We start from the raw sequence: 25,514 nt of genomic DNA on the forward strand, positions 1-25,514 counted from the left end.
AGTTTGAAAGAAAGGAAAGATAGAAACTCCGGAAAACAAATAGAGACAGAAAAGAAAGTGACGGGTGCCCCGACCTTGACTGCCTCCTCAGCGTTAGTACTATTAGCACAGAGCTGCCCTGCTTTTTCGTTCGCAGTAATTTTGTCTTCGGTCGACGGCATAGAGCCCGGTGCGCCAGCCACGGCACCATTTTAACTGCTCTGCAAAGTTCATTAACACATCTGGAAGATTGCGCTGCGGGTGGTACCGACCACAGAAACTATTCCTAGCGTCATTTATTTTCTTGGAATAAAACTCTAGTAATATTTACTTACATTATGTCTATTTTTTTGCATTCTTAATATTATGTAGTGTTTGGTACTGTTGCTTTGCTTTCCGTGTTCCAGCTTTTTTTTCTAAACTGAATTTTGGCCCTTGTGGGTATTACCCAGTTTTTTAAGGCAATATTAACAACAACAGCGAGGATGGAAAGCACTAACGATAAGAAGAAACCATATAAAAGCACCGAGCAGCCGGAAGAGATCCAAGAAGAAAAGCCGGATGAAGCAGAAAAATCGAGGGAGCTACTGGAGCAGCACGGATACGTTGTAGGCAGCACATTGGGATCAGGATCATACTCCACTGTGAAGTAAGGCATCATTCTTTATTCTGAATCGGTTACCTAATGTCTAGTAATAATAACCGAATTCAAAAAGCAATCACATATTTACATATGCAGTACATGTACGCTAACGACTATGTTGCCGTTTCACGTCTGTGGTACCGTAAATGGTTTCGCGAATTTTTTTTCTGCGACAGGCAACCATGAGCCGCCGTGTGTGGTCTTCATTACACAGAACTGACGTAGGACTTTGTTGATTAATTTGTTTTAGGGAACGGCCCTTTGTATGGCTTGTGCAGGCATGAATGATTAAGAAAGGTAGATAAAAAATCACGCCATATCCACCGAATGAATGATGACAAAAGGGCGAAACTCGAGAGGGGTAGATTATCGTTAAACCGCAACTCTTCTGTTAAAGTAAGCTAATTACATCATTAGAAGGATGTAAGACTGTGAGTGTATTATACAAACCAACTTTCATTTCGAGTTAATCACAGCCATTCGCAAATGCAGCTGCACAATGTCAATACATACGTCATCAAACGTCACTGGCTCCCGGTGAAAGTCAGTCTATTACATCATCATAAAGACGTAAGGTCTTGCGTATATTATACAAATCTACTTTTATTTTGTTCTTGTTTTTGTGAAAAAGTTATTCATAATCGATGAAGTATTGGTCCGGTGATGAGGCGTTGTGAGATGTTTGCAAGGATGACGTAGTGGGCAGTTTGCAAAGGCATCTGGTTTCGAACCGGTCACCGAAAAAGGACAGACCCCTTGCTTTAAGATTTTCTCCCCTAAAACATCGTATTTATGAAGACATTCAATAGTATCCTTCGTCTTTCTAGATCGATATAGTGGCCAAATAGTCAATCACCGAAAAAAAACAGCAACTTGAGGGTGTCTTCTATTAGAACAAGAAAAATCGCACCTCATCTACGGAGTGAATGATGATGAGTTGGGCAAAGCGTTCATGTGTCCGTCTGTGCGACCGTCTGGTCGTCTGTGCTTCTGTCCATCCGACCGTCCATCCACGATTTCGTCCTTCTGCCCATCTGTGCGTCCATCCGTCTGTCTGTGTGTCTGTCTCTCTGTCCATTCATCCGTCCATCCGTCTGCTGGCTCTTCTGTCCATCCATCCATCTGTCCGTCCGTCCGTCTGCCTGTCTGTCCGACTGCTCATTTGTCTGTCTGTCTGTCTGTCTGTCTGTCTGTCTGCCTGTCCGTCCGTCCGTCCGTCCGTTTGTCTGTCCACCCGCCCGTTCTTCCATCTGGTGAACACTCCAAGTACCGCCATCTATCATCAGATAGATGGCTTCAGAGCCTGTCGGCTCGCCTATCTTCACCAGTGCTGCCTTGGCCATCAGCATTTCGGACATGCCTTCCGAGCAACGCAAAGATGCTTGGATTTCTTCTCTTTTGGACTTGCTCTCAAACCGGACGCCCGCTCCAGTTTCCAGGACGCTTCGCCGTCAAGCAGGACACTTCGCTATTCGGGATAACCTGCCTTACCGCCGAAACTAAAGTTCGATGGGTCGTAAGTGGTTGCTCGTCATTCCCCGACATCTGCGCTCTGCCATCTGTGCCACGTTTCACGATGATCCGCAATGTGGCCACGCTGGTGTGTTAAAAACATACACTCGCTTGCAGCTGCGGTACTACCGGCGCGGTATGTACCGTTTCGTTCGCCGTTACGTAAGGTCTTGCCTTACGTGCCAGCGACGCAAAATGCCCACTCAGCATGCCACAGGTCCCTTGCAGCCGTTGCCATTTCCAGCACGAGTTTTCGATCGTGTCGGAATCGACCTTTACGGTCCGCTTCCCTATACTTCGAGTAGCAACCGCTGGGTCATTGTCGCTATCGACCACCTAACGCGGTACGCTGAAACAGCTGCGTTACCTTCTGCTACCGCAAAAGACGTTGCGTGTTTTATAATGCAAAACCTGGTTTTAAGGCATGGAGAACCTCGAGAGTTACTAAGTGACCGCGGCCGCGTTTTTCTCTCCGATGCTATCAAAGCGTTGTTGAGCGAGTGTCGCATCATACACCGCACTACCACAGCCTATCATCCGCAAACTAATGGGATGACAGAGCGTTTTAATCGTACACTTGGGGATATGCTGGCCAAGTACGCTTCATCCGACCAGTCAAATTGGGATAGCATACTGCCTTTTGTGACATATGCTTACAACACTGCAACGCAAAGCACCACTGGATTTTCGCCTTTCTTTCTTCTTTATGGACGCGAGCCATCATCAACAATGGATACTATTCTTCCTTATCGACCGGACCCTTCAGAGATGACTACCGTTTCTCGAGCAGCAGCACACACTGAAGAATGTCGGAAGCTTGCTCGTGCGTTCACGTCACATGACCAGACGCACCAAAAACATCGCCACGACGCATCAGCCACGCCTATGAGCTTTGCACCGAACTCACTGGTGTGGTTATGGATTCCTTCTACTCCTCCAGGACTCTCCCACAATCTTTCGCCCAGGTACCTTGGCCCTTATCGAGTTATACGCCAAACATCCCCTGTCAACTACCTAATCGAGCCGCTGAATGCATCTCCGGACAAGCGCCGTCGGGGCCAAGAAATTGTACACATTTCTCGGCTTAAGCCATACCATGACCCTTCTGTGTACACCTGTCCTTAGGTCACCAGGATGGCTCCCTCGTCGCCCGGGGGTGATTGTAACGAGGGCAGTGGGCATGGAGCTCAAATATAAAAAAGGTAGAAGACTTGCTGTGATCGCAGGCTTGCGTTCAGTTAGCCCTTGCGCTCAATAAAGCTTTCATTCGCCGAACTCCTGCTGGTTCAACACCCTGTTTCATTTTCATCATATATTTATCACATACAAGAACCCCAGGTGGTCGAAATTTCCGGAGCCCTCCACTACGGCGTCTCTCGTAATCATATGGTGGTTTTGGGACGTTAAACCCCACAAATGAATCAATCAATCAAGTACCACCACCAATGGACGTAACGCCATCCAGCGGATTTAACGAGAGGTGGCTACCTACTACTACTACTACTACTACTACTACATACATTGGCGATACACGACCCACTGCTTAAAGAGCCTAAAAGCACGGTATACCAGCAATTTTGTTCTCATCAGATAACCGTTGTACTCGCCTCGATGCTAACCAAACAATGTCATTCGTGTCATTGAGGACACGGTAAAAAAGGCTAAATTAGACTTTTCTTTAAATAAAATCGAAAAATGCCTTAATCTGCTTTCAAGTGGTCAAACAAATTAGCACCGACACCGCAAAATGCTTATTTAAAGTTTGCAAATTGCAATGAGGTAGCTGGCAAAAGTATTTTGCAAACAGTTCGTGAGGTTAGGCTACTTATTAAGCGTCAGGATATATTTTGTGATACTTCAAATATGAATGTAAATATGAAGGTCAATTCAGAAATGAAATTTCCGGGGAGATGCATCCGTAAAGCAAGGTTCGAGGCGAAATCAGGTAACACCGCTGTGTGCGGCTCTTTCCTGGCTCTCGATTTCGCCCGGCTGCGCTTCGCTTTTGGTGCGTTCGCACTTGGCCTCGAAGGGAGTGAAAGTGGTGAAACTCTCCGGAAACTGGCTCGTTTTGCTGACCAGTTAACCCGAAAACCACGCCGCATGGCCGGCGCGCAAGAATCGGTCCGAGACTGATTTTACCGCCACACGAAAACAGATCCCGTTTCCACCTCACGGCTAAGGCTGCGCTAGATCAAACCACGTGACCTAACCAGCCGGCTGCAGATCCGACAAGGCAGCAAAGGCGTTGGTGGTGGCTCACATCGGCTCAAATCACCAACTTCCCAAGCAGCACGAAGAAGCTTGTCGGCCTCAAGGAGAACTAGTTCATCGTGAGCCTGGTTTGTATTATGATTCCCAAAAACTGAAATTATACGGAGCAGCAGCAGGGCGTTGGCATGCCCCAATGCGCCTCGCTTTTATGTACAGCTCGTCGAATTCGCCGCCGCTGCTGCCGGTGCGTTCAAGTCGTTTCTGCTAGCGTATCGCTCGAAACAACGTTAGAAATGGTGCGATATGTTTGTTATCAGTACTTTGCGTAAATAACTAAAATCAGGAACGCACATTTCTGAGAAAAACAGGCAAGATGTAAGGACGGCAGCAGTGGCGGGATGAGGACGAACAAATGTGAACATCTTTGACGTGCGCGATCGTGGTTTTCCAGCCACTCTGGTGTTTTCGTTTCCACTTCACTTATGAAGTTCGATTTTACCCTTACTAAAGTTGAAGCGTGCTCACGCACGGTGCAGCGACACTACGGTGCTTTCTGCAGCGGCCAGCTTGTGGTTTGCATGCTAGGTTCAGCATCTCCGAAGCAAACACCGACTCCGCATTTCATGCCTGCGCAACCCATAACCTGGGGCATGTGGACGACGCTTGTGGAAGGCTGGTGGGGTGCTAAATTCCTGTTGACGAGATCCGCGTACATGGGAGCGTTAACTGCGTTCCCAGACGAGAAAACTCTGTGTTGTGCCTTGGCGGGAACTGGTGCTGCGGTGCCGACGAAGAAAAATTTAGCCACCGAGTAGGCCTAGACGCCATCCTCTAGCTGTGCTTGGCGCGGTGGCAGACCAGCTGGTTTGATGGCCGAGAAAGCGTGAATAGTTTTCCTTGGCAGGCACATCCGGAACGCCCAGGATGCACTGAACAAGCATAGGTGGCGGCTTTCTCAAGGCTTCGTTTTTGACGACTGCGCCTTTGCAATGAATAAACGAGACAGAGACATCACCCTTGCAGCGGGTATGCTTCTTCTCCTCTTCTCACGGCTTTCACCCAATGCAGGAGGTTGGCCGAGTGTTTGGTGCATTTTTTATGTTTCTTCACAATTCTACTCGTATAAGCTATAAGAATAGGTAATGCGACAAATTTAATTACTCAATAATAATATTAGAATGAATAAAAGGATGAAGAATTAGGCGCAACATTTTTATGTAAGACTGATAAATTCCTCCATGACGTAGTTAACATTCCTGTGCCTGTAGCTTGGAGTAGAGGCGCCAATTGGTAGAACAACTGATTTGATTATTTCCAGACCCAAGTTTCGAAGAGGCGGTGCTATTAATATTCTTCTCAATAACGTATACCAGCGACTGAATATAAAGTAATGACTATTTCTTTCCTCCTCCTCCTTACAAAAAGGGCACAGAGGAGAAAGCGCTTGACTTGCTCAATGCAGGTAAACGTTGAGAGAGGTAACCCGGCAGCGAAGTTTGGTTATCGGCACTTCCATTATTCTCGACCGCGATAACTGACTGTTCCTGGGAAATAATAGGTGCTTATGTTGTGGAGAAGCCGTGAAGACAGTGTCTGATAAGTATTTTTTTTGTTTTGTTTTAGGTGAGGAATCGTGCAATATGTAATGTACGCTGTCAGTGGGAAAACTGGAATGATTGGCACCAATAGCGCTGCCTTTGCTAAACAATAGGCGCTTTCGTCCAAAGAAAAACCAAAAAAACCCTTGTGCCCTGGTACCCAAATTAAGTGGAGACGTTGAAGTGCGCGGGCACTATTATTCTGAAAATCTTTAGATGAGGCATTTCATCAGATGCAGAGAGAGAAGAACACACAGATAATTAGTCAGGGATAATTGCCACTACTGTATTTAAGCTGGATAACGTTTGGAGAGCGAATAATATGGCCATTATTTCAGCTATAAAAACTGGGATAAAATGTTGTAGTCGTAAATAAAAAGGCCAGTCCCGTTAAGGGCAGAATATCCATATTCCAGCTTTTCCTCAGTTTGCGATGCATTTGTTGCAATGACCACGTTTGTTGGCAGAATATTAAGATGCTCTTGTAAAAGCCCATTGAAATGTTTGTGAGGTAATAGTTTCGCGCTGTTTGGGAAAATATTGTAGTATACGATGTCTGTAAAATTCGGTCGTATGATTAAAGGACGCACATCGCGAATTTCTCATTTAGGGAATCGAGTAATATTTTAGAAATATGATTTGTGGCTTGAGGAATCTAGGCCAGTGCTCGAAAAAAATGAATCGGGATTGGAGATGGAAATTGTTTAGGTATGATTACACAGTTTTTCGTATAACCATAAGAAACTCTGCACAGTAAGTAGGTTTAATAGGCTTAACAGATGTGGTGTTCTCACGTTCAGGTATAATACTGCCTTCGCCACATATTTTGCAACGCCTAAGCACAACCATTAAGCCCCTCGCTCTATAGGACAAGTGGCCGCAGCTGGTATGCTGGTTCACTGGAAAAATGAATAGAGCCGAATTGTAATGCAGGTCGTACGTATATTTTGTAGACCACCAAAGGTACTACCCAATCTGCAGCTGCTCAGCCTCTACAATACACCCATTGCCCATGCTCCTTTCGTTGTGATATATTCAATATGAGGTTGCCAGTTTAGTTGTTCATTATATATTACTCCGAGGTATATAATCAATTCATTTGCGGGATATGCGGCCTGCAAATGCAGCCTGTCACGCATTCTATAAATCAAAGGTATTCTCACCAGATTGTTAACGCGAAAAGCTAGAATAGCACACTTATTGGTATGAAGACTTCGCTGTAAATCATCTAGCCACTTCTTGAGTTCACTCAAGTATGACTTCAAGGTTTCGTGAAGACGATGTATGTCAGCAGCCATAGCAAAAAAGCAATGTCGTCCGCATAAACGTAAGGCTGCACCCCTGATCGAATAGGTACCTGAAGATGTTAAATAGTGCTGGTGAAAATACTGATCCCTGGTACATGCCTCGCTTCTGCTTGTACATGCGGGAAGCCATCCTTAAAGCAGTAACACCCCCTTTCTTTTAAAAATTCTGTCACTTATGTTACAACATAAGAAGTCAGTCCATGGCACCATAAACAATTTATTAACACTAAGCGTTCGGCCCTATCGCATGCTTTACAGACGTCTAAGGTAACTAAGGTGTCCGCAAGTGGACATGGAGAAGCCCTAATTGCGAAAATAAAAACAAAATAGACTTTATAGTGAGCGAGACCCAGACATCGTGGAGGATGTGGAAGTGGTTGGCAAGGTACGATGCAGTGACCATTGAATGGTACGGTCTCGAATTCGCCTAGACTTGAAGAAGGAACGACAGAAACTAATACGCAGGAAGCCAATCAATGAGCTAGCACTGAGGGGAGAAGTACAGGTATTCAGAGTGTCGCTTCAGAACAGGTACTCGGCTTTTAGTGAGGAAACCAACCTTAGCGTAGATACAATGAATGATAATCTGACGAGTATCATTACGGAGTGTGCTGTGGAAGTTGGAGGCAGGGTAGTTAGACAGGAAATTGGCAAGCTTTCACAGGAAACGAAGAATGTCATTAAGAAGCGTCAAATTATGAAAGTCTCAAGTACAACAGACAAAATAGAACTGGCAGAGCTTTCAAAGTTGATTAATTGGCGTAAGGTATGCGATGTAAGAAGGTATAACATTGAAAGAATTGAACACGCTTTGAAAAACGGAGGAAGCGTCAAAGCAGTAAAGAGGAAACTTGGGATAGACAAAAATCGGATGTAGGAACTATGGGACAAAGAAGGCAAAATACCTACTAATATGGATAGGATAGTTAAACTGGCGGAGGACTTGTACAGAGATCTGTACAGTAGCCGGGATAACCACGGGCTTAATACTATATCAGAAAAGCTTTGAAGAGCATGTAAAGAGGCAAAGCTGCTGGTGAGGATCAGGTAACAATAGATCTGCTGAAAGATGGAGGAGAGATTGTGTTATAAAAACTGGCCACCCTGTTTACGAGGTGTGTCCTGACGGGAAAAGTACCATAGTCTTGGAAAAACGCTAACATCATCTTAATACATAAAAAAGGAGTTGACAAGAACTTGAAGAACTACAGGCCGATCAGCTAGCTCTCTGTAGTATACAAGCTATTTACAAAGGAATTTGCTAACGGAGTAAAGAAAACATTAAAATTCAATCAACCAAAGGAACAAGCAGCATTTCGAACAGGCTACTCAACAATCAACCACATTCATACTATCAATCAGGTAATGAAGAAATGCTCAGAATAAAACCAACCACAATACATAGCCTTCATAGATGACGAGAAGGCGTTTGATTCAGTACAAATATCAGCCGTCATGTAGACACTGCAGAACCAAGGCGTCACAAAAGTGTATATAAACATCCTGGAAGAAATGCACAGGGGATCAACTGCTATTATAGTGCTTCATAAAGAAAGCAACAGAATACCAATCAAGAAGGGCGTAAGGCAGGGGGACACAATCTCCTCAATGCTATTTACCGCGTGCTTACAGGAGGTTTTCAGAAGCGTAGGATGGGAACAGTTAGGGATAAGCGTTAATATAGAGTACCTTAGTAACCTGCACTTTGCCGATGACATTGTATTGCTGAGTAACTCAGGGGACGAACTGCAACTCATGATTACGGAGTTATACAAAGAGAGCAGAAAGGTGGGCCTTAAAATAATCTGCAAAAAACGAAAGTAATGTACAATAACCTCGGAAGAGAGCAACGCTTTGAGATAGGTAATCGTGGACTTCAAGTTGTAGAAGACTATGCCTACTTAGGTAAGTAATAACCGCAGAGCGGAACCACGAGATTGAAGTAACTAGAAGAATAAGAATGTGGTGGCGCACATTTGGCAAGCACTCTCAAATTATGACAGGTAGATATCCACTATCCCTCAAGAGGAAAGTACATAACAGCTGTATTTGCCGGTACTTAGCTACGGAGCTGAAACCTGGAGACTTACAAAGAGGGTTCAGCCTAAATTGAGAATGACGCAGCGAGCAATGGAAAAAAAGTGGTAGGTGTCACCTTAAGAGACAAGAAGAGAGCAGAATGGATTAGGGAATAAACTGGGGTTAAGGAGATCATAGCTGAAATCAAGAAGAGGAAATGGACATGGGCCATGCATGTAGTGCGTATACAGGATAACCGCTGGTCATTAAAGGTAACTAACTAGATTTTCAGAGAAGGCAAGTGGGTGAGGGGGAGACAGAAGGTTAGGTGGGCAGATGAGATTAAGAGGTGTGCGGGTATAAATTGGCAGCAGCAAGCACAGGACCGGGTAAACTGACTAAACGTGGGAGAGGCCTTTGTCCTGCAGTGGACGTAGTCAGGCTGATGATGATGATGATGATGATGACGATGATGATGATGATGATGATGATGATGATGATGATGTTGATGATGATGCTGATGATGATGATGATGATGATGATGATGATGGTGGTGGTGGTGGTGGTGGTGGTGGTGGTGGTGGTGGTGGTGGTGGTGGTGGTGGCGGTAGTGGTGGTGGTGGTGGTGATGAAGGTAACTAAAACAGTGTACTGTTTTTCTTATCGGGAAATCTGAACCCGAATTTCGAGTGCTACGCTCGCTTTCCATGATGAATGCCGAGATCTAAAGCCAATTTGGCTGGGGCTCAACAGCTGTTCGTAATTACCAAAGTTATTATGCGACCATGAAGAACCTTTTCTTACTTTCCCTAGATTCGATGTTGATGCTATTGGTCTTATATGGTCGATAATGTATCCAGCCCCCTGTTTTTGAAGCAGCGGAATGATTTTAGCAATCTTCCACTCATCATTTATCCATGCCTTCTTAGGAAAGTTGTTTATTAGGCTTAACGAATCCTTGGGGATTTTCTGTTAAATTATTTTTAGCATTGAGTTCGTAGTTCTATCAGGCCCCGGGGCGGGGTTTGCCAACCCTGAAATAGCTTGATCTAATTCAGATATCCATACTGATGTGTGCTATCAAATGGCTGGTGTATGACCCGATGTTTCAAGACGTGTTGTGAATCTATTTCTTAAACCTTGAGTTAATTGATTTAGTGTTTCCTCTCACTGTCGTGAGGTGAAATTCACTGAGTCCACATTTGCAGGCGTTGGAGCTTTCTTTGTGCAACGCAAAAAATGGAATAGTGATCGAATATTTTTCATTTGAATATGTAGTGATTCTATCCTATTTCTCTTTCGCGCGTGATACTTTACGTGTAAATATTGCCGTAATGAATTGATAATTCTTCCAATCGTGTGGCCTCTGAATGTGGCCTCTGACAGTAAACTTTGATGTGCTCCCACGAATAATAAATTTGTTACCCTGCCCTTGTGCAACCGAAAATACAGTACGCGAGCATAGTATGGGACCCTTATATAAAACGTAATATATACACTCTTGAGAGTATCAAAAGAAAAGCTGCTAGATTTATATTCAACAAGTACTCCAACTTAGACTCACCCTCAGATTTATAGCCAGCCAACAACATTCTCTTACTGCAGACGTGAAGACAAAGGTAAACTAAAATTCCTTGATCAACTTTTGAACAAAAAATAGCTCTAGACCCATCCCCGTATTTGACATTCCGTATTAGCCAGCCGACCCGACACCACCACCCAAGGGCCTTGATCCCATATTTTGCTCGCACAGACGTACCGAAGTATTTGTACTTTCCAAGAACTATATGTGAATGGAACTGTCTTACTAATGTATGTGATGAAGGAATTACCCCATCAGACAGCCTTCTTTGCCCTTTATCATTTCGTTTCGCAAATATTGTATTTATACTTGTATATGTATTACCACCCTGCTTAGACTTTGAGTCTGTAGTATAAAATAAATAAAAAATAAAAAAGGAAGACCGTTCGCTATAAATATTTATACAAGACGACTCCTTTTATTGTAACCTTGCGCTGAAAATTTATTTGGAGCATTCTTTTTAAAAATTAGCAGGCTTCGACACAGTATCCTTTTGAGAGCAGCTGTTTACATTGCAAATCGACATTGGACGACAAATATCAGTATTCCTGCAGCTTTTCACAACATTTACCTTCAGTTTCTGTTCTTTCCAGGTTGGTGTACAAAAGTGGTCTGGCTTACGCGTGCAAGATAGTGTCGAAGGAACTGACATCAGCGGTCTACCGGGCGAAATTCCTGCCACGTGAGCTCAGGATAGTCGCTGCCATTCGACATCCGCACATTACCTGCGTCAACGAAATAATTGATCTTCCGTCGAAAGTATTCATCATTATGGAATTGGCCACTGGAGGAGATCTCCTGGACAAAATTTTGGTATTGTCAAATGCAGCACCGACATGCGCCCCTGATTTCTTTTAACCAAAGATTTATGAACAAACTTTTTTTGTGGCAACCAGCCTGTGTCTAAGCGCTTCGTTGAAAAACTAGCTGAACTCTCAACTTCTAGCTAACTGCCGACGCTGCAACATGAACTTTGCCGCAGTCTCTAGTTCTAACTTCACCCTTCGGGTAAATCAGCATCTTTCAGCTACCATGACCTTTTGAGGACGGTAACGACTTTTCAAAAGGGTCGATATTTCGTCATACGTTTTGTTAGCTGGGGAATATGGTATAACAGGCTCCTCCGTACATCATATACTCGAGAGTCTACAATAGTGAACAATACCACTAGCTGCCATCCTTTCATGAACAATATTTCCCACATTCGTCATTCCAGTGACGCCCCCGCAGCCGTCATTTTTAGCAGCAAGACAAGAAGCCAGCGGAAAGTCAACCCTGTCCCATCCTGATCACTATTGTAATACCGTTAGCCAGCAGAGCTGCCGTATAGTCAAAGAAAGGACCACGTCAGTTGTGGACCAAAGAATATTCGGTGTTTATTCCAAAACCATTTTTGTAGGCATGCGGTTGCTTGTCCTCTGCTGATTCTGTGAAGCTGATGATGAAGAGAAACATCTAACAGTAGACTTTAACCAAATCGCACAAGGGCATGAAGCTATGGGCTAGTTTAAATGTTCTTACGAGGTCGGTGACTTCTGTACAAACGCAATGACAGAGGAGAAACCTCAGGCAAGAATCACAATGGCTGATTGGCACACTCGCATGCCTGTCAGCTGATTCTGTCCTTCCTCTTCCTTTACTTCGTCTCCGTAACAGGACCCCCGGGCGTTGTAGCACCGTCTTGGCGCGAGTCCGGGGAAGTGCGACAGAAGTAGGGTTTCATGCGCGAAACATGGACAATGTCAACAAGTGACGAACTTGGTGATGTAATGGAGTGCAATGGCGCTATCTCGTAGTTGACGTCGCTAACTTGACGTAAGACTAGGTAGCGTCCTGCGTATCAGCACAAACGTTTTTTTCGAGTGACCTACACGGCGACACGGTGACCAGAGGAGCACACGGTCACCTGGGGCAAACGTTATATTACAATGCCGGTGGGCGTAGCGCGCTTTCTGCATATCATGTGACCTGGTGAAATGAGATTGGGCAACTTAAGGAGCCATGTGAGCCCGATCAATTGCTTCGCGAGCATACTCGGAAGCAGATGGCTTGAGAGGTAAGGTGGTTTCAAATGGCAATATAGGGTCGCAACCATACAAAACATAAAAAGGTGAGAATCCCGGGGTGGTATGTTGAGATGAATTATATGCGAAAGTCACATAGGCCAACGTGGTGTCCCGGTCACGATGATTTCCGGAGACGTACATCGAAAGCATCTCTGTGAGCGTGCGGTTAAGACGTTCAGTTAGGCCATTAGTTAGTGGGTGGTAGGCGGTAGATAGCTTATGCGCTGTAGCCCACGATCGAAGGAGGTCGCCGACAACTTTGGACAAGGAAGAGCAGCCGCGGTCTGTAAGCAGCTGTCGGGGTGCACCGTGGTATAAGAGGATGTCATGAAGAAGAAAATTTGCGACGTCAGTGGCGCGACTGGTTTCCATGGCCTTCGTTATTGCGTAACGGGTCGCATAATCTGCGGCGACGGCAATTTATTTTCCGGTGTCGTCGTCGAAAAATGGTTAAGAAGGTCGAGTCCCACGTGATAAAATGGTAGAGGGGACTTCGATTGGGTGAAGATGTCCAGCTGGCAGCAAAGAAGGTCTTTTCTGGCGCTGGCAGAGTTCGCAAGTGGCGATATGTCGACGCACGCTGTGGTACAGTCCTGGCCAGAAAAACCCAACGTCGCACGTGGTCGTATGTGCGGGAAACACCGAGGTGTGCCGCTGCTGGTGCGTCGTGAAGTTGTTCAAGTATGACAGGCCATAGATGACGAGGCATGACAAGCAGAAACTCAGGGCCTTCAGTGTTGACGTGGTGGCAGTAGAGGATGCCGTCATGCAGCACGAACATAAGGGATTCAGCGTCATGGCTGTCAGACTGGACTGCGTCGATAATAGTGCGCACTGACTCATCCCGTCGTTGTTCAATGCGCATATCACTAATATCAGTCAACGCCATCACGCTTCTCTCCAGGTCAGTCGCCGCGGGATCAGGAGGCTCCACCGGATGACAAAAAAAGAGAGTTTTAGTACTGCGGAATGGTGCTACGTACGCATCACGCAAGCGCCTTGCGGTACGTGGCGTCGTTAGCCACTAATCTGCTTTTAGTACGCCGTGGTACCCGCGTACGTAACGAGCGTGAAGCGTGTTGCGCCATCTGGTAGATCAAAACAGAAGCACGTGTTGTTGACAGTGAATGTGAGCCAGTCCAAGTGTTATAGCCAGATTATGGCCATATTCTGAGCCACAGAGCCAGTCGGTGCTTGCCTTCAATGCCGCCATTTTGCAAAACGAAGTCTCGCGCTTTCGTGAACTTGTTCGAGAGCGGCGCGATCACCTCATACGTACGCACGCACGCATCTCATGCGTGCGTACGTAGCGGCTGCGTACGTAATGCGATACGTGCGCGTTGCGGTCTGCGCATGCGCATTACGCAGAACGTGGCGTCCCTACGTACGCAACGCCGCCACGTACGCAGCGTACACAGTACTAAAACTCTCTAAAGACAGTCTGCGTCCTTGTGCAAACGGCCATACTTGTAGCTGACGCTAAACAAATATTCCTGGAGCTTCAGAGCCCAGCGACCCAGACATCCAGTCGGGTCCTTCAGAGAATTGTCAGCCAGCAGAGGTCATGGTGGTCCGTAACGACGGGGAACATGCGAGCATATAAATATGGCCGGAACTTGGCGACGGCCCAAACTAAAGCCAAACACTTTCTCTCGATGATTGAATAATTCCTCTCAGGAAGATAAAGCAGGCGCCTGGCGTAAGCTATCACGCCTTGTCTGCCATGGTGCCACTGAGCGGGAGCTGCACCGATACCGTGACCACTGGCGTCGGTACGAACTTCTGTGGCACCAGAAGGATTACAGTGGGCAAGTTTGGAGGGCGTAGTTAGGCAGCCCATGAGAGCGGTGAATGCTTGCGCCTGCTCAGGGCCCCATGATAATGTGGTATCCTTCTTTAGCAAATCTGTGATTGGCCTGGCAACGTCGGCGAAGTTTTTCACAACACGACAAAAGTAGGAACACAAGCCCATGAAGTTCCGGGCGTTGGATGTAAAACATGGCACCGGAAAGCTACGGACGGCGCGGATCTTTTCGGGATCTGGTTGGACGCCGTTGGCATTTACAAGGTGGCCCAGAATGATAATCTGATGGTGGCCAAATTTACATTTCTTGGAGTTTTCTTGTAGCCAAGCTGTTCTGAAGACTGCGAGAATTGCAGCGAGACGGGTCTCGGGAGACGGGTGGCTATCGAAAAAAGATGAGAAGACTATCACATTGTCTAGGTAACAGAGACAAGTAGGTCACTTATAACCACGCAAGAGAGATTCCATCATTCGTTCAATATTGGCAGTGGCGTTACATAGGCCAAAGGCATCACCTTAAATTGGTATAAACCATCCGGTGCAATGAAGGCCGTCTTCTCGTGGTCTATCTCACGACAGAAATCTGCCAGTAGCCGGACCGAAGATCAATAGACGAGAAGTACGTAGTGTCGTGAAGGCAGTCCAACGCGTCATCGGTGCGTGGTAGCGGGTGTACGTCTTTTCGCGTGATCTTGTTGAGGTGGCGATAGTCAATGCAGAAGCGCCAGGTACCGTCCTTTTTCTTCACAAGGACGACAGGGGAGGCCCAAAGACTACTGCATGGTTTTATGACGTCTTTGTTGAGCATTTTCTCAACTTCCGCTTGGATAACTCTGCGCTCAGTGTGGGAGACACGATAGGGGCATCGGCGAATGGGACTGGTTTCATCAGTGTTTATGCGGTGCTGAACAGTGGATATTTGCCCTAGAGGTCTGTCGTCGAATTAAAAAATGTCGGTATACGACGCGAGACAGCGATGGATGTTGTTGGCGTGCGCAGGATTGAGGTCGGATGCAATCAGCTTTGAGAAACGATTTGGTGTAAAACAGATGCTGTTAGGTAAAGGAGACCGAAGTAAATCAATCTCGGTGGTTAGAGCCGCTATTTCAAATTGGTCAGCATTAGATAGGCTGGCCAAGAACATGCCACGAAGAAGCACTTGAGGGCAAAAGCTGAAATTGAGAAGTGGGAGCGAGGTACAGTTGTCAGTGACAGTCACACGCGTATGGGGAATGGCGATGTTGCGCTCCAAGAGGACGTCGGCGAGAGGAAGGAGAACATATTGACCATCGGGAACCTGTGGCTGTGCAGTCAAAATGACGTAGGTGGCTGCATGAGGTGACAGTGGTACATCCTGAAGAGAGCACAGGTGCGGCGGGGCAATGTGCCGTTCAGCGACTATCTGAGGCAGCTCTAGATGAAGGACGCCGGTAGCGCAATCGACAAGAGCAGAATGAATTGATAAAAAGTCCAGGTCTAGGATAACATCATAAGGGCAGTGGTCAATCACGGCTAAAATAACGGAAGTAGTGTGGTCCTTTATACCTAAGGGGGCAGTGTACAGACCGAGAACCATCGGCGCGCCGCCATCGGCCACACTGAGCATTTGTGGATCCGCTGGGGTCAGAGCTTTCTTTAAACATGTGCGTGGGTTTGAACTCATCACCGCAATGCTTGCGCCAATGTGTACAAGTGCTTGTACAGGTACGCCATCTACTTCAACGTCTATTACACTTTGTCTGGTGGGAACGAAGAGAGTATTTGCTGCGGAAATCGTCAACTCAGCACCACCTCCAGGGGCTGCATTTCTCAGTTTTCCGAGCCGATGAGGCTGAAAGCCACGGGTGACGAGAAGTGCTGTGGCTGCGACAAACGGGACGATGGGTGACGTATTTGCGACGAACGAGACTGGTGCCCACGTGGTGAAGGCGAGCGACTGTGCCAAGTGTTGCGAGAATGGTCAACGGCATGGGACTCTTCGGTGGGTGAAAATGTACGTGCGGTACCGCCGAAACGGGTATTATTGGTCGTTGCACGAGGTGCCGAAGATCATTTATTGTGGCAGTAACGAGCAATGTGTAACGCAGTGGCAGTTGAAACATATAGGGCGGTCATCTGCAGTTTGCCACTCAGCCTGGTTGCGAGTACGTAGAGAAAACCGTTGGTTGGAGGAGGGCATCGCGAAAGGGAGTTCACTGACTCTGGGCGCGGTGACATGTCACACAGAATGCACTCCGATGTTTTCAAGCTCCTGGCGCACGATGGCTTCAACAAAAGGAACTGTAACAGGCGTGGTATCGTTACTGCGCCAATTGAACGCCGAAGGCGCCATTGCTTACAGTTCACGACGAACAATGCGTGTCAGGTCTCCCGGCGACGACGGTGGTTGTGGTGCGGACTGGTCTTCGCAAGTCGATGTCGCAGCAGTGTTTGGAAGTCGGGGATGGTTTGCAGAATGCGGCGACATTTTACTTACTCAAACTGAAGGTACTTTTTGACGATCACGTCCACGGTGGAACAGCTCTTGCGCAGCAGGAGATAGAACGCGTGGTCGGCAATCCCTTTAAGGACATGCCCTACCCTGTCACCTTCTGTCATGTCGCTGTCGGCCTTTCGGCAGAGGGCCAGCACGTCTTGAACGTAGGCGAGGAATGATTCCCTTGGGGTTTGGGCACGGCGGGCCGATTCCTTTTTTGCGGTGATCTTACGACTGGCAGTTTTGCCAAACACCTCTCGCATCTTTCCCTTGCATTGGTCCAGCTTGTGAGTTCTTCTGTGTTGTTTTCATACCACCCCTTCGCCATGCCTCTCAAGTGAAACAGCACATTAGCCAACTGAAGTGTGGGATCCCATCTGTTCGACTCAATCACTCGTTCGAACATGGCCAACCAATCGCCAACGTCGACGCCATTGGTCCCGCAGAATGTACCGGGATCCTTAAGTGGCGTGAAAACGTATGGTTGCGACGCCGTTTCATTGGAGACGCTAACGTTGACGCGGAAGGCTCAGCATTGGCCATGGTTGGAAAACTGATGCGGCGTCCGCTGCGGAGCTCCGTTGCCTGATTGTTACCCAGTGCCTCCACCAATATGTTATGGGGTCGGTGACTTCTGTACAAACACAATTACAGAGGAACAATCTCAGGCAAAAATAACAATGGCTGATTGGCACACTCGCGCACCTATTAGCTGATTCTGTCCTTCCTCTTACTTTACTTCATCTCCGTAACAATATTGAAGAATATCATGGACGCATTCAGCGTACCTCTAGGCGTTATTTTCAACCAATCTTTCACGACAGGCCTGTATCCAAGCAACTTAAAATTGGGAGCGTGACACTAGTACAAAAAGACGAATGCCCTGAGAAGATAGCACAAAAATGCCCCATAAAAATTTTGTCGTGTGTGTGCACTCTTCTTAAGAAGCTTGTTGCCGAACGAATGATGGACTTCATTACAAAATGTAGCATCCTAACTCCAAATAATTGTGGTTTTAGAGAACAACACAGTACGGCTATTGCGATAGGGTTTCCGGCAGACTAAGCAAATCGTGAATGAAACGGTAACCAATTCATCATCCGTATTCTTTAGGCATCAATAAAGCTTTTCATTCAGTAGACTATAATATATTGCTAAACAAACTCGAATGTCATCGATTCAGGGGAACACCTTCAACGTGTTTTCGAGCTTGATTGTCCGAATGGACTGAGTGCATACAATGTCAATTTTTATGAAAGAGAACACGAGAGAGCGTGCCCTGTGCGCTCCGGCGGCTGCTGGCAGCACATTTAGGTGGGAGTGAGAGCAACCGCAGTCATTTTTCGCGTCATCTCGTGGCGAGCAGAACAACCATTTGTTGCTGATATGGAACCAGCGGCAAGATTGCAGCCCCCTTCCCATTCAAAGCAATTACGCAATAATCCGTAATCGTCATTGTCATGTATGTATTACATACATACATACATACATACATACATACATACATACATACATACATACATACATACACACATACATACATACATACATACATACATACATACATACATACATACATACATACATACATACATACATACATACATACATACATACATACATACATACATACATACATACATACATACATACATACATACATACATACATACATACACAATGTGACTTCAAACTACGTGCGCTAGCCAATACTTGTGCCCTCTAGATGGTTTGCGATGCACGAGCCCAGCTGCGCGCGAACCTTGATTGAAGAAAAGAAGAACGTGGAAGAAGAGGCAGAAGTGAATCCTCGAGACAATCTGGCTGTGTTATTCTTTTCGGGCACAAGTTCGCCTTGCCTACGTCAGTCTACTAAAAGAGTTCATTGAAAAGTGCGTTACAAATCTGGTGGAGGTGCTGGGTGTGATGCCAAGCCCCTCTCAAGTGATGAAGCACAGTCCAGAACCACAGCGATTTCGACCCAATGAGCTGACGCCTGTTCATCAGCGCTGCAGTCGATGCCTACGTGCTTAGGGTGCTTAATTTTCACCTTTATTGACTTCTCTTGGAACATCAACGGCTGTGAACGGGTACGCAACCGACATGACAGCTCAGGTCACTCCAGCTAACATTGTAGTAAACCAGCCAATGCTACCAACGCCTTTCCACGGCGAAAGCTACGAGGACGCAGAGGACTGGCTTGAACACTTTGAACGCGTCGCAAAGGCTAACGGATATGGGAAAGAGCACAAACTTGGAAGTGTTTACTTCGCACTGAAAGATAGCGCACGAACGTGGTATGAAAACCACGAATCTACCTTCCAGTCGTGAAATGATTTTCGACGGGAGCTGCTCGCTGCTTTCCCGAACACAGACCGCAAAGAGAGAGCTGAATCTGCGCTCCAGACAAGAAATCAGCGAAATAACGAAACTGTCGCCATGTATCTGGAAGACAAGTCTCGCCTATTCCACCAAGCAGATTGAAATATGAGCGAAGACAGGAAGTTGCGCCATCTGATGCGAGGCGTGAAACAAGAACTCTTTTTCCGGACTAATTCGAAGCCCGCCGCACACCGTCGCCGAGTTTCGTTCTAAGGCGACTACAATGGAAAGGACGCTACAACAGTGAGCGAGGTTTTACAACCGGGATGCGATCGTCACTTCCTTGGACATGTTGCCACCAGTCTTCGAAAACGGCATGGAAGCACTACGCGAGCTGGTGCAGTCTGTTGTGCGAGAAGAGCTGCAGAAGCAGCGTCTTGACCAGAACGCTCCAATGCTTTCGTCTCTGGTCGATGTGATCCGTGAGGAGGTCAGGCAGGTGGTACGCGATCCTTCGAGCAACGCACAGCCAGGGCCGCCACTACAACAGGAGACGAGAATGACGTATGCTGATGTGCTACTACGAGGACCTCCAGGACGTGCGGACGTCGCGGCGGCTACACCTAAGCAGTACCCGATGCCGCCGAGCACACTGCAGCCAACGCCAGAGAGGAGAATAAGGAAGAGCGATGTCTGGCGCACTCCCGACAGGATACCGCTGGGTTGCCACTGTGGGGAGCCTGGTCATCTCTACCGAACGTGCCACTACCGCCAGGCAGGACTACGTGGTTTTTCTGTTAATGCACCTCGACCACAAAATGGTGAACGTCCCTTCAAAATTGAAGAATACCTGTGAGGTAGTCAAACCTCAAGTGGCTTCCAACGACACCAACCTCGTGCAACGACAACGGGGAGGTATAGATCGCCTCGCCCCCGACCTTCAGCAAGCTCCCCAAGGTCTCGTTCCCCAAGCCCGCGTCGGGAAAACTAGAGTCAGCGACCTGTGGAGGCAAGGCCGCTGTCAACGCTAATGCAGAAAAACCTCCATTGCTGACTCTGAACGACGACCGATTCAGAAACTTGTGCTTCGATAGTGATGCTTCCGATTTACGTGTGTTCGCTGACGGCTACGAAGTCATCAGACTGGTAGATACCGGCGCAAATTATTCAGTGATGAGTAGTGGATTTTCTAAAATACTGAAGGAACTGCTGACTCTTCGGAAGGAACCACAAGTTCGCACAGCGGGAGGGCACCTCATCGACCCTACTGGAATAGGCACAGCAAGAATCGGAATACGAGGTTTCGCGTACGTCTCCAGTTTTATTGTGCTGCCGGAATGCTTAAGAGACTTGATTATCGGCATAAATTTCTTACGAGCTAATGGCGCTGTAATTAGCTTGCTTGAATCTTCCGTCTCATTCTCGACTAGGCACGCGATTGCTACCTTTGAAACGGAAGAAAACGTATATGACCTTTGTATTGCAGATGATGGCGTCATGGTGCCGCCAAGATCGAGCATATCTGTCGCAGTAACCAACAAAGAGTTCAGTGAATTCGAAGGATTTGCTGGCAACAACACTGCCTTACTACTCCGAAAAGGGATGTGCATGGCACGAGGCCTTGTTAAGTTACGTGACGGATGCGCAATTGTTCTACTCATGAACTTTGGAAATGAGGTGCAGCACGTTGCAAAAGGAACCGTCATCGCCAGTCCGAACGATTTCGTCCAGGTTACGGAGCTGCGCACTCTCAAAACCAATGAGTCTGATTTCGAAGACGTGGAGTCTGTTCTTGCTGCCATCTACATCGACCCAGACCTACTACCAAGCGAAATATAGCAAATAGAGGGTCTTTTAAGGGAATTCGTCGAATGTTTCTCGTTGTCTTCTAAGGTTCGATGCACTCCTATCACTAAACATCGCATCATTGTCAACAAGTCAGTGAGGCGAATACACCAGCATCCCTACCGAGTGTCACCAAGAGAAAGAGAAGCTATTGGTAATCAGGTTAAAGAAATGGTCAGAGACGATGTAATTCCGCCTTCCTTTATCAAGTCCATGGGCGTCGCCTATTGTTCTTGTGAAGAAAAAAGACCAAACCTTACGTTTCTGCGTTTATTATCGGAAGCTGAATGCCGTCACCAAACGGGATATTTATCCTCTGCCAATTAATGATGACCCTCTGGATAGGCTGCGAAATGCCAGGTATTTTTCCTCATTAAATCTTAAAAGTGAGTAATGGCAGATAGAAGTTGACGAAACAGATCGCGAAAAGACAGCGTTTGTGACACCGGACGATTTATACGAGTCCAAGATACTCCCTTTTGGCCTTTGTTCAGCACACGCCACATTTCCACGGATGATGGACACACTGCTTTGTGGTCTTAAATGGCAGTCATGCCTGGTTTATCTCGACGATGTTGCAGTCTTCTCTGCTACCTTCGAGCAACATTTGGAAAGGCTCCAGGCCGTGCTCACTGCGTTCAAATCAGCAGACTTGACGATAAAACCGCAGAAATGTCATTTCGGCTTCCGTGAGCTCCTTTTTGTCGGCCATGTCATGAGTGCAGAAAGCGCCCGCCCAGACCCTCAAAAAACTGAGGCCATAGCAGGATTTCCGAAGCCAACAGACGAAAAGGCTGTTAGGCGATTTTTAGGTCTCTGCGCCTATTATCGACGGTTCGTTAAAATTTTTCACGAATTGCTGAACCACTGACGCGGCTGACAAACGAGGAAATGCCTTTCATATGGCTTGCTGAACAAGAGGATGCCTTCAATGAACTGCGAAAGAGCCTTCGAAGCCATTCTGTTCTGGCGCATTTTAACGAGGAAGCGGAAACCGATATCCACATGGATGCAACCAATTTAGGTTTTGGGGCCATGCTCATCCAATGGCAAAATGAACAAGAACGAGTCATTGTGTATGCCAGTCGCACTCTTTCAAAAGCTGAGGTGACCTACTATGCCCCGCCGCGGTGGTCTACTGGCTAAGGTACTCGGCTGCTGACCCGTAGGTCGCGGGATCAAATCCCGGCTGCAGGGCTGCATTTCCGATGGAGGCGAAATTGTTGTAGGCCCGTGTGCTCAGATTCGGGTGCACGTCAAAGAACTTCAGGTGGTCAAAATTTCCGGAGCCCTCCACTACGGCGTCTCTCATAATCATATGGTGGTTTTGGGACGTTAAACCCCACAAATCAATCATCAATCATAAAGGGTGCTTACCAGCGCAAACGACAGGGCAGGAGGGGACAGGAGAAGAGACGAGACAGAGCGCTGGTGAGCACCTTTTATGATGTTATACCAACCTGCCCAATCCGACTGTCTCTTCAATCATCAATCGAAGTGAACTACTCAGCGACCGAGAAAGAATGCCTTGCCATGGTATGGGCTATCAGCAAGTTTCGACCATATTTATATGGTAGGTCTTTTCGAGCTATAAGCGACCATCATTCGCTATGCTGGCTGGCTAATGTCAAGGACCCATGTGGACGGCTTGCACGATGGAGCTTGTTGAGATTACAGGAGTATAATATCACGCTTGTGTACAAGTCAGGTTGCAAGCACGGTGATGCGGACTGCTTGTCACGTGCTCCGATTCAACCTGCCGCTTCTGCATCCACCGAGGATAGTGGAGATTTTATTGTCTTGGAAGCTGTGACACCATCAGAGATGGCACATCAGCAGCGATCCAACCCTGAGATACTCTTCTTGATTAATTATCAACAAGGGCAGTGTGCCGATGTTCCACCACCTTTTGTCCGCGGCTTGTCAGCGTTCGTACTACGAAACAACATCCTGTATAAAAGGAACTTTGACAACAATACAGCGACATTCCTGCTTGTCGTCCCTTCACCTCTGCGACCAGAGATTTTGGAGGCTTGCCACGAGGATGCATCAGCTGGACACTTAGGAGTGAGCAGAACGTTAGCACGCATCCGCACTAAATATTACTGGCCGAAGTTGCTTAGCTCTGTACGACACTTTGTCAGAACCGGCCAGGGCTGCCAAAGACGTGAAACGCCACCGCTAAAACCAGCAGGTCTCCTTCAACCGATAGAACCACCAGAAGCCCCCTTCACACAAGTGTAACGGACTTACTGGGCCCATTTCCTAAGTCGCCATCGAGAAAATGGTGGATAATAGTCACGACCGACTATTTAACCAGATATGCCGAGACAGCGACTCTTGTTAAATGATCAGCCGTTGAAGTAGCCGAATTCTTCGTCTCCAACATAGTACTGCAGCACGGAGCTCCAAAAGCGTTGATCACGGACCGAGGGATTGCATTTACGGCCGACCTGATGAAATGTATTATGAAATTGAAGCACACCAATCATAGGAAAACGACGGCATATCATCCTCAAGCAAATGGTCTTACGGAACGACTGAACAGAACGCTGCATGATATGTTGTCAATGTACGTTGATATAGAACACTGTACTTGGGATAAAATATTACCTTATGCAACATTCGCATATAACACTGCGATGCAAGAGACAACACGCATGACACCATTCCAACTTGTTTTTGGCCGGGCAGTAACGACACCTTCAGATGCAATGTTACCTATTGATGAGACGCCCGAGAATTACTATGACGTTCGCGACTACATACAAAGAGCAGGAGAAGCCAGACAGCTGGCACGATATCGCATTCTCCAAACAGCAGAAAACCGACAGGCATCGATACAATCTGCGAAGAAGAGACGTCCAGTACGCACCAGGAGACAGAGTATGGGTGTGGATTCCTGTACGAATACGTGGCTTGTCAGAAAAACTACTTCGCCGCTATTTCGGTCCGTACAGAGTGTTCCGCCACGTCGGCTCGCTCAACTACGAAGTTATGCCAGAGGGACGGGACATTTCATCCCGATGGTGGCATCGCACGGAAGCTGTGCATGTCGTCAGGATGAAACCATATCACGACAGGCAATGAAACGCTGAAGATACAACGTTCTTTGACGTTAACGACCTCCCCGACGAAGGTTTGTGAATGACTGCCATGCAACCAGTTCGACACAAGCATCGGGACGATGCACTCTAGAAAGGGAGCAATGACACAATGTGACTGCAAATTACGCACGCTAGCCGATACTTGTGCCCTCTAGATGGTTTGCGACTCACAAGCCTGCGGGACTCATCTGCGCGTGAGCCATGTTGGAAAAAAAAGAAAAACGTAGAAGAGGCAGAAGTGAATCCTCGAGACAATCAAGCTGTGTTATTATTCTCGGGCACAAGTTCGCCGTGCCTACGTAAGCCTATTAAAAGAGTTCAATGAAGAGTGCGTTACAATACGTACATACATACATACATACATACATACATACATACATACATACATACATACATACATACATACATACATACATACATACATACATACATACATACATACATACATATATACATACATACATACATACATACATACATACATACATACATACATGCATACATACATACATACATACATACATACATACATACATACATACATACATACATACATACATACATACATACATACATACATACATACATACATACATACATACATACATACATGTAATGAAAACAAACCCAAGCGCATGTCAAACTATTTTGTACTAAGCATATGAACACTTTTACTATCCAGCTTTAACAATTTTAGGCGTCATAAAACTTTCTTTGCTAAACAAGAGCAGCAGTTATTTAACTGGCAAGACTAATTTAACGTCAGTCATACGAATTTTTCTGTCAACAACTCTGGCCGGAACAAGTAGCTAGCTCCTTTAGAGTGTTTGTGACAATTCGGGGCATCTTGAACGCTACGTCTATATCAGATATTGTCAACTCGTACTTTCTAGTTCTACGATGGCGCACGTATGGCCTTATACATTCTTAGTAGGCTTTCTTGTAATTACTTGCGGTGTAGTTTTACTTCTTCCAACAAACTATATACTTTTGTCTAAAACTATACTCTGTTTTTTGGCATTTTCGGTGAACTATGGAAC

At 46.6% G+C, this 25,514-nt stretch overlaps 1 protein-coding gene across 1 annotated transcript in view; it reads left to right on the plus strand.

Moving 5' to 3' along the window:
• The first annotated feature begins 453 nt into the window (after positions 1-453).
• Positions 454-25,514, plus strand: part of LOC142803187 (testis-specific serine/threonine-protein kinase 6-like) — a 67,354-nt gene continuing 42,293 nt past the window's right edge. The window contains exons 1-2 of the mRNA XM_075888281.1: positions 454-628; positions 11,448-11,667. Coding sequence (XP_075744396.1) covers positions 465-628; positions 11,448-11,667 — 384 coding nt within the window. The 5' untranslated portion in view covers positions 454-464. The remainder of the gene's footprint in view (positions 629-11,447; positions 11,668-25,514) is intronic.

This window comes from Rhipicephalus microplus, chromosome 3, assembly GCF_043290135.1.
Source record: "Rhipicephalus microplus isolate Deutch F79 chromosome 3, USDA_Rmic, whole genome shotgun sequence".
NCBI lineage: Eukaryota > Metazoa > Arthropoda > Arachnida > Ixodida > Ixodidae > Rhipicephalus > Rhipicephalus microplus.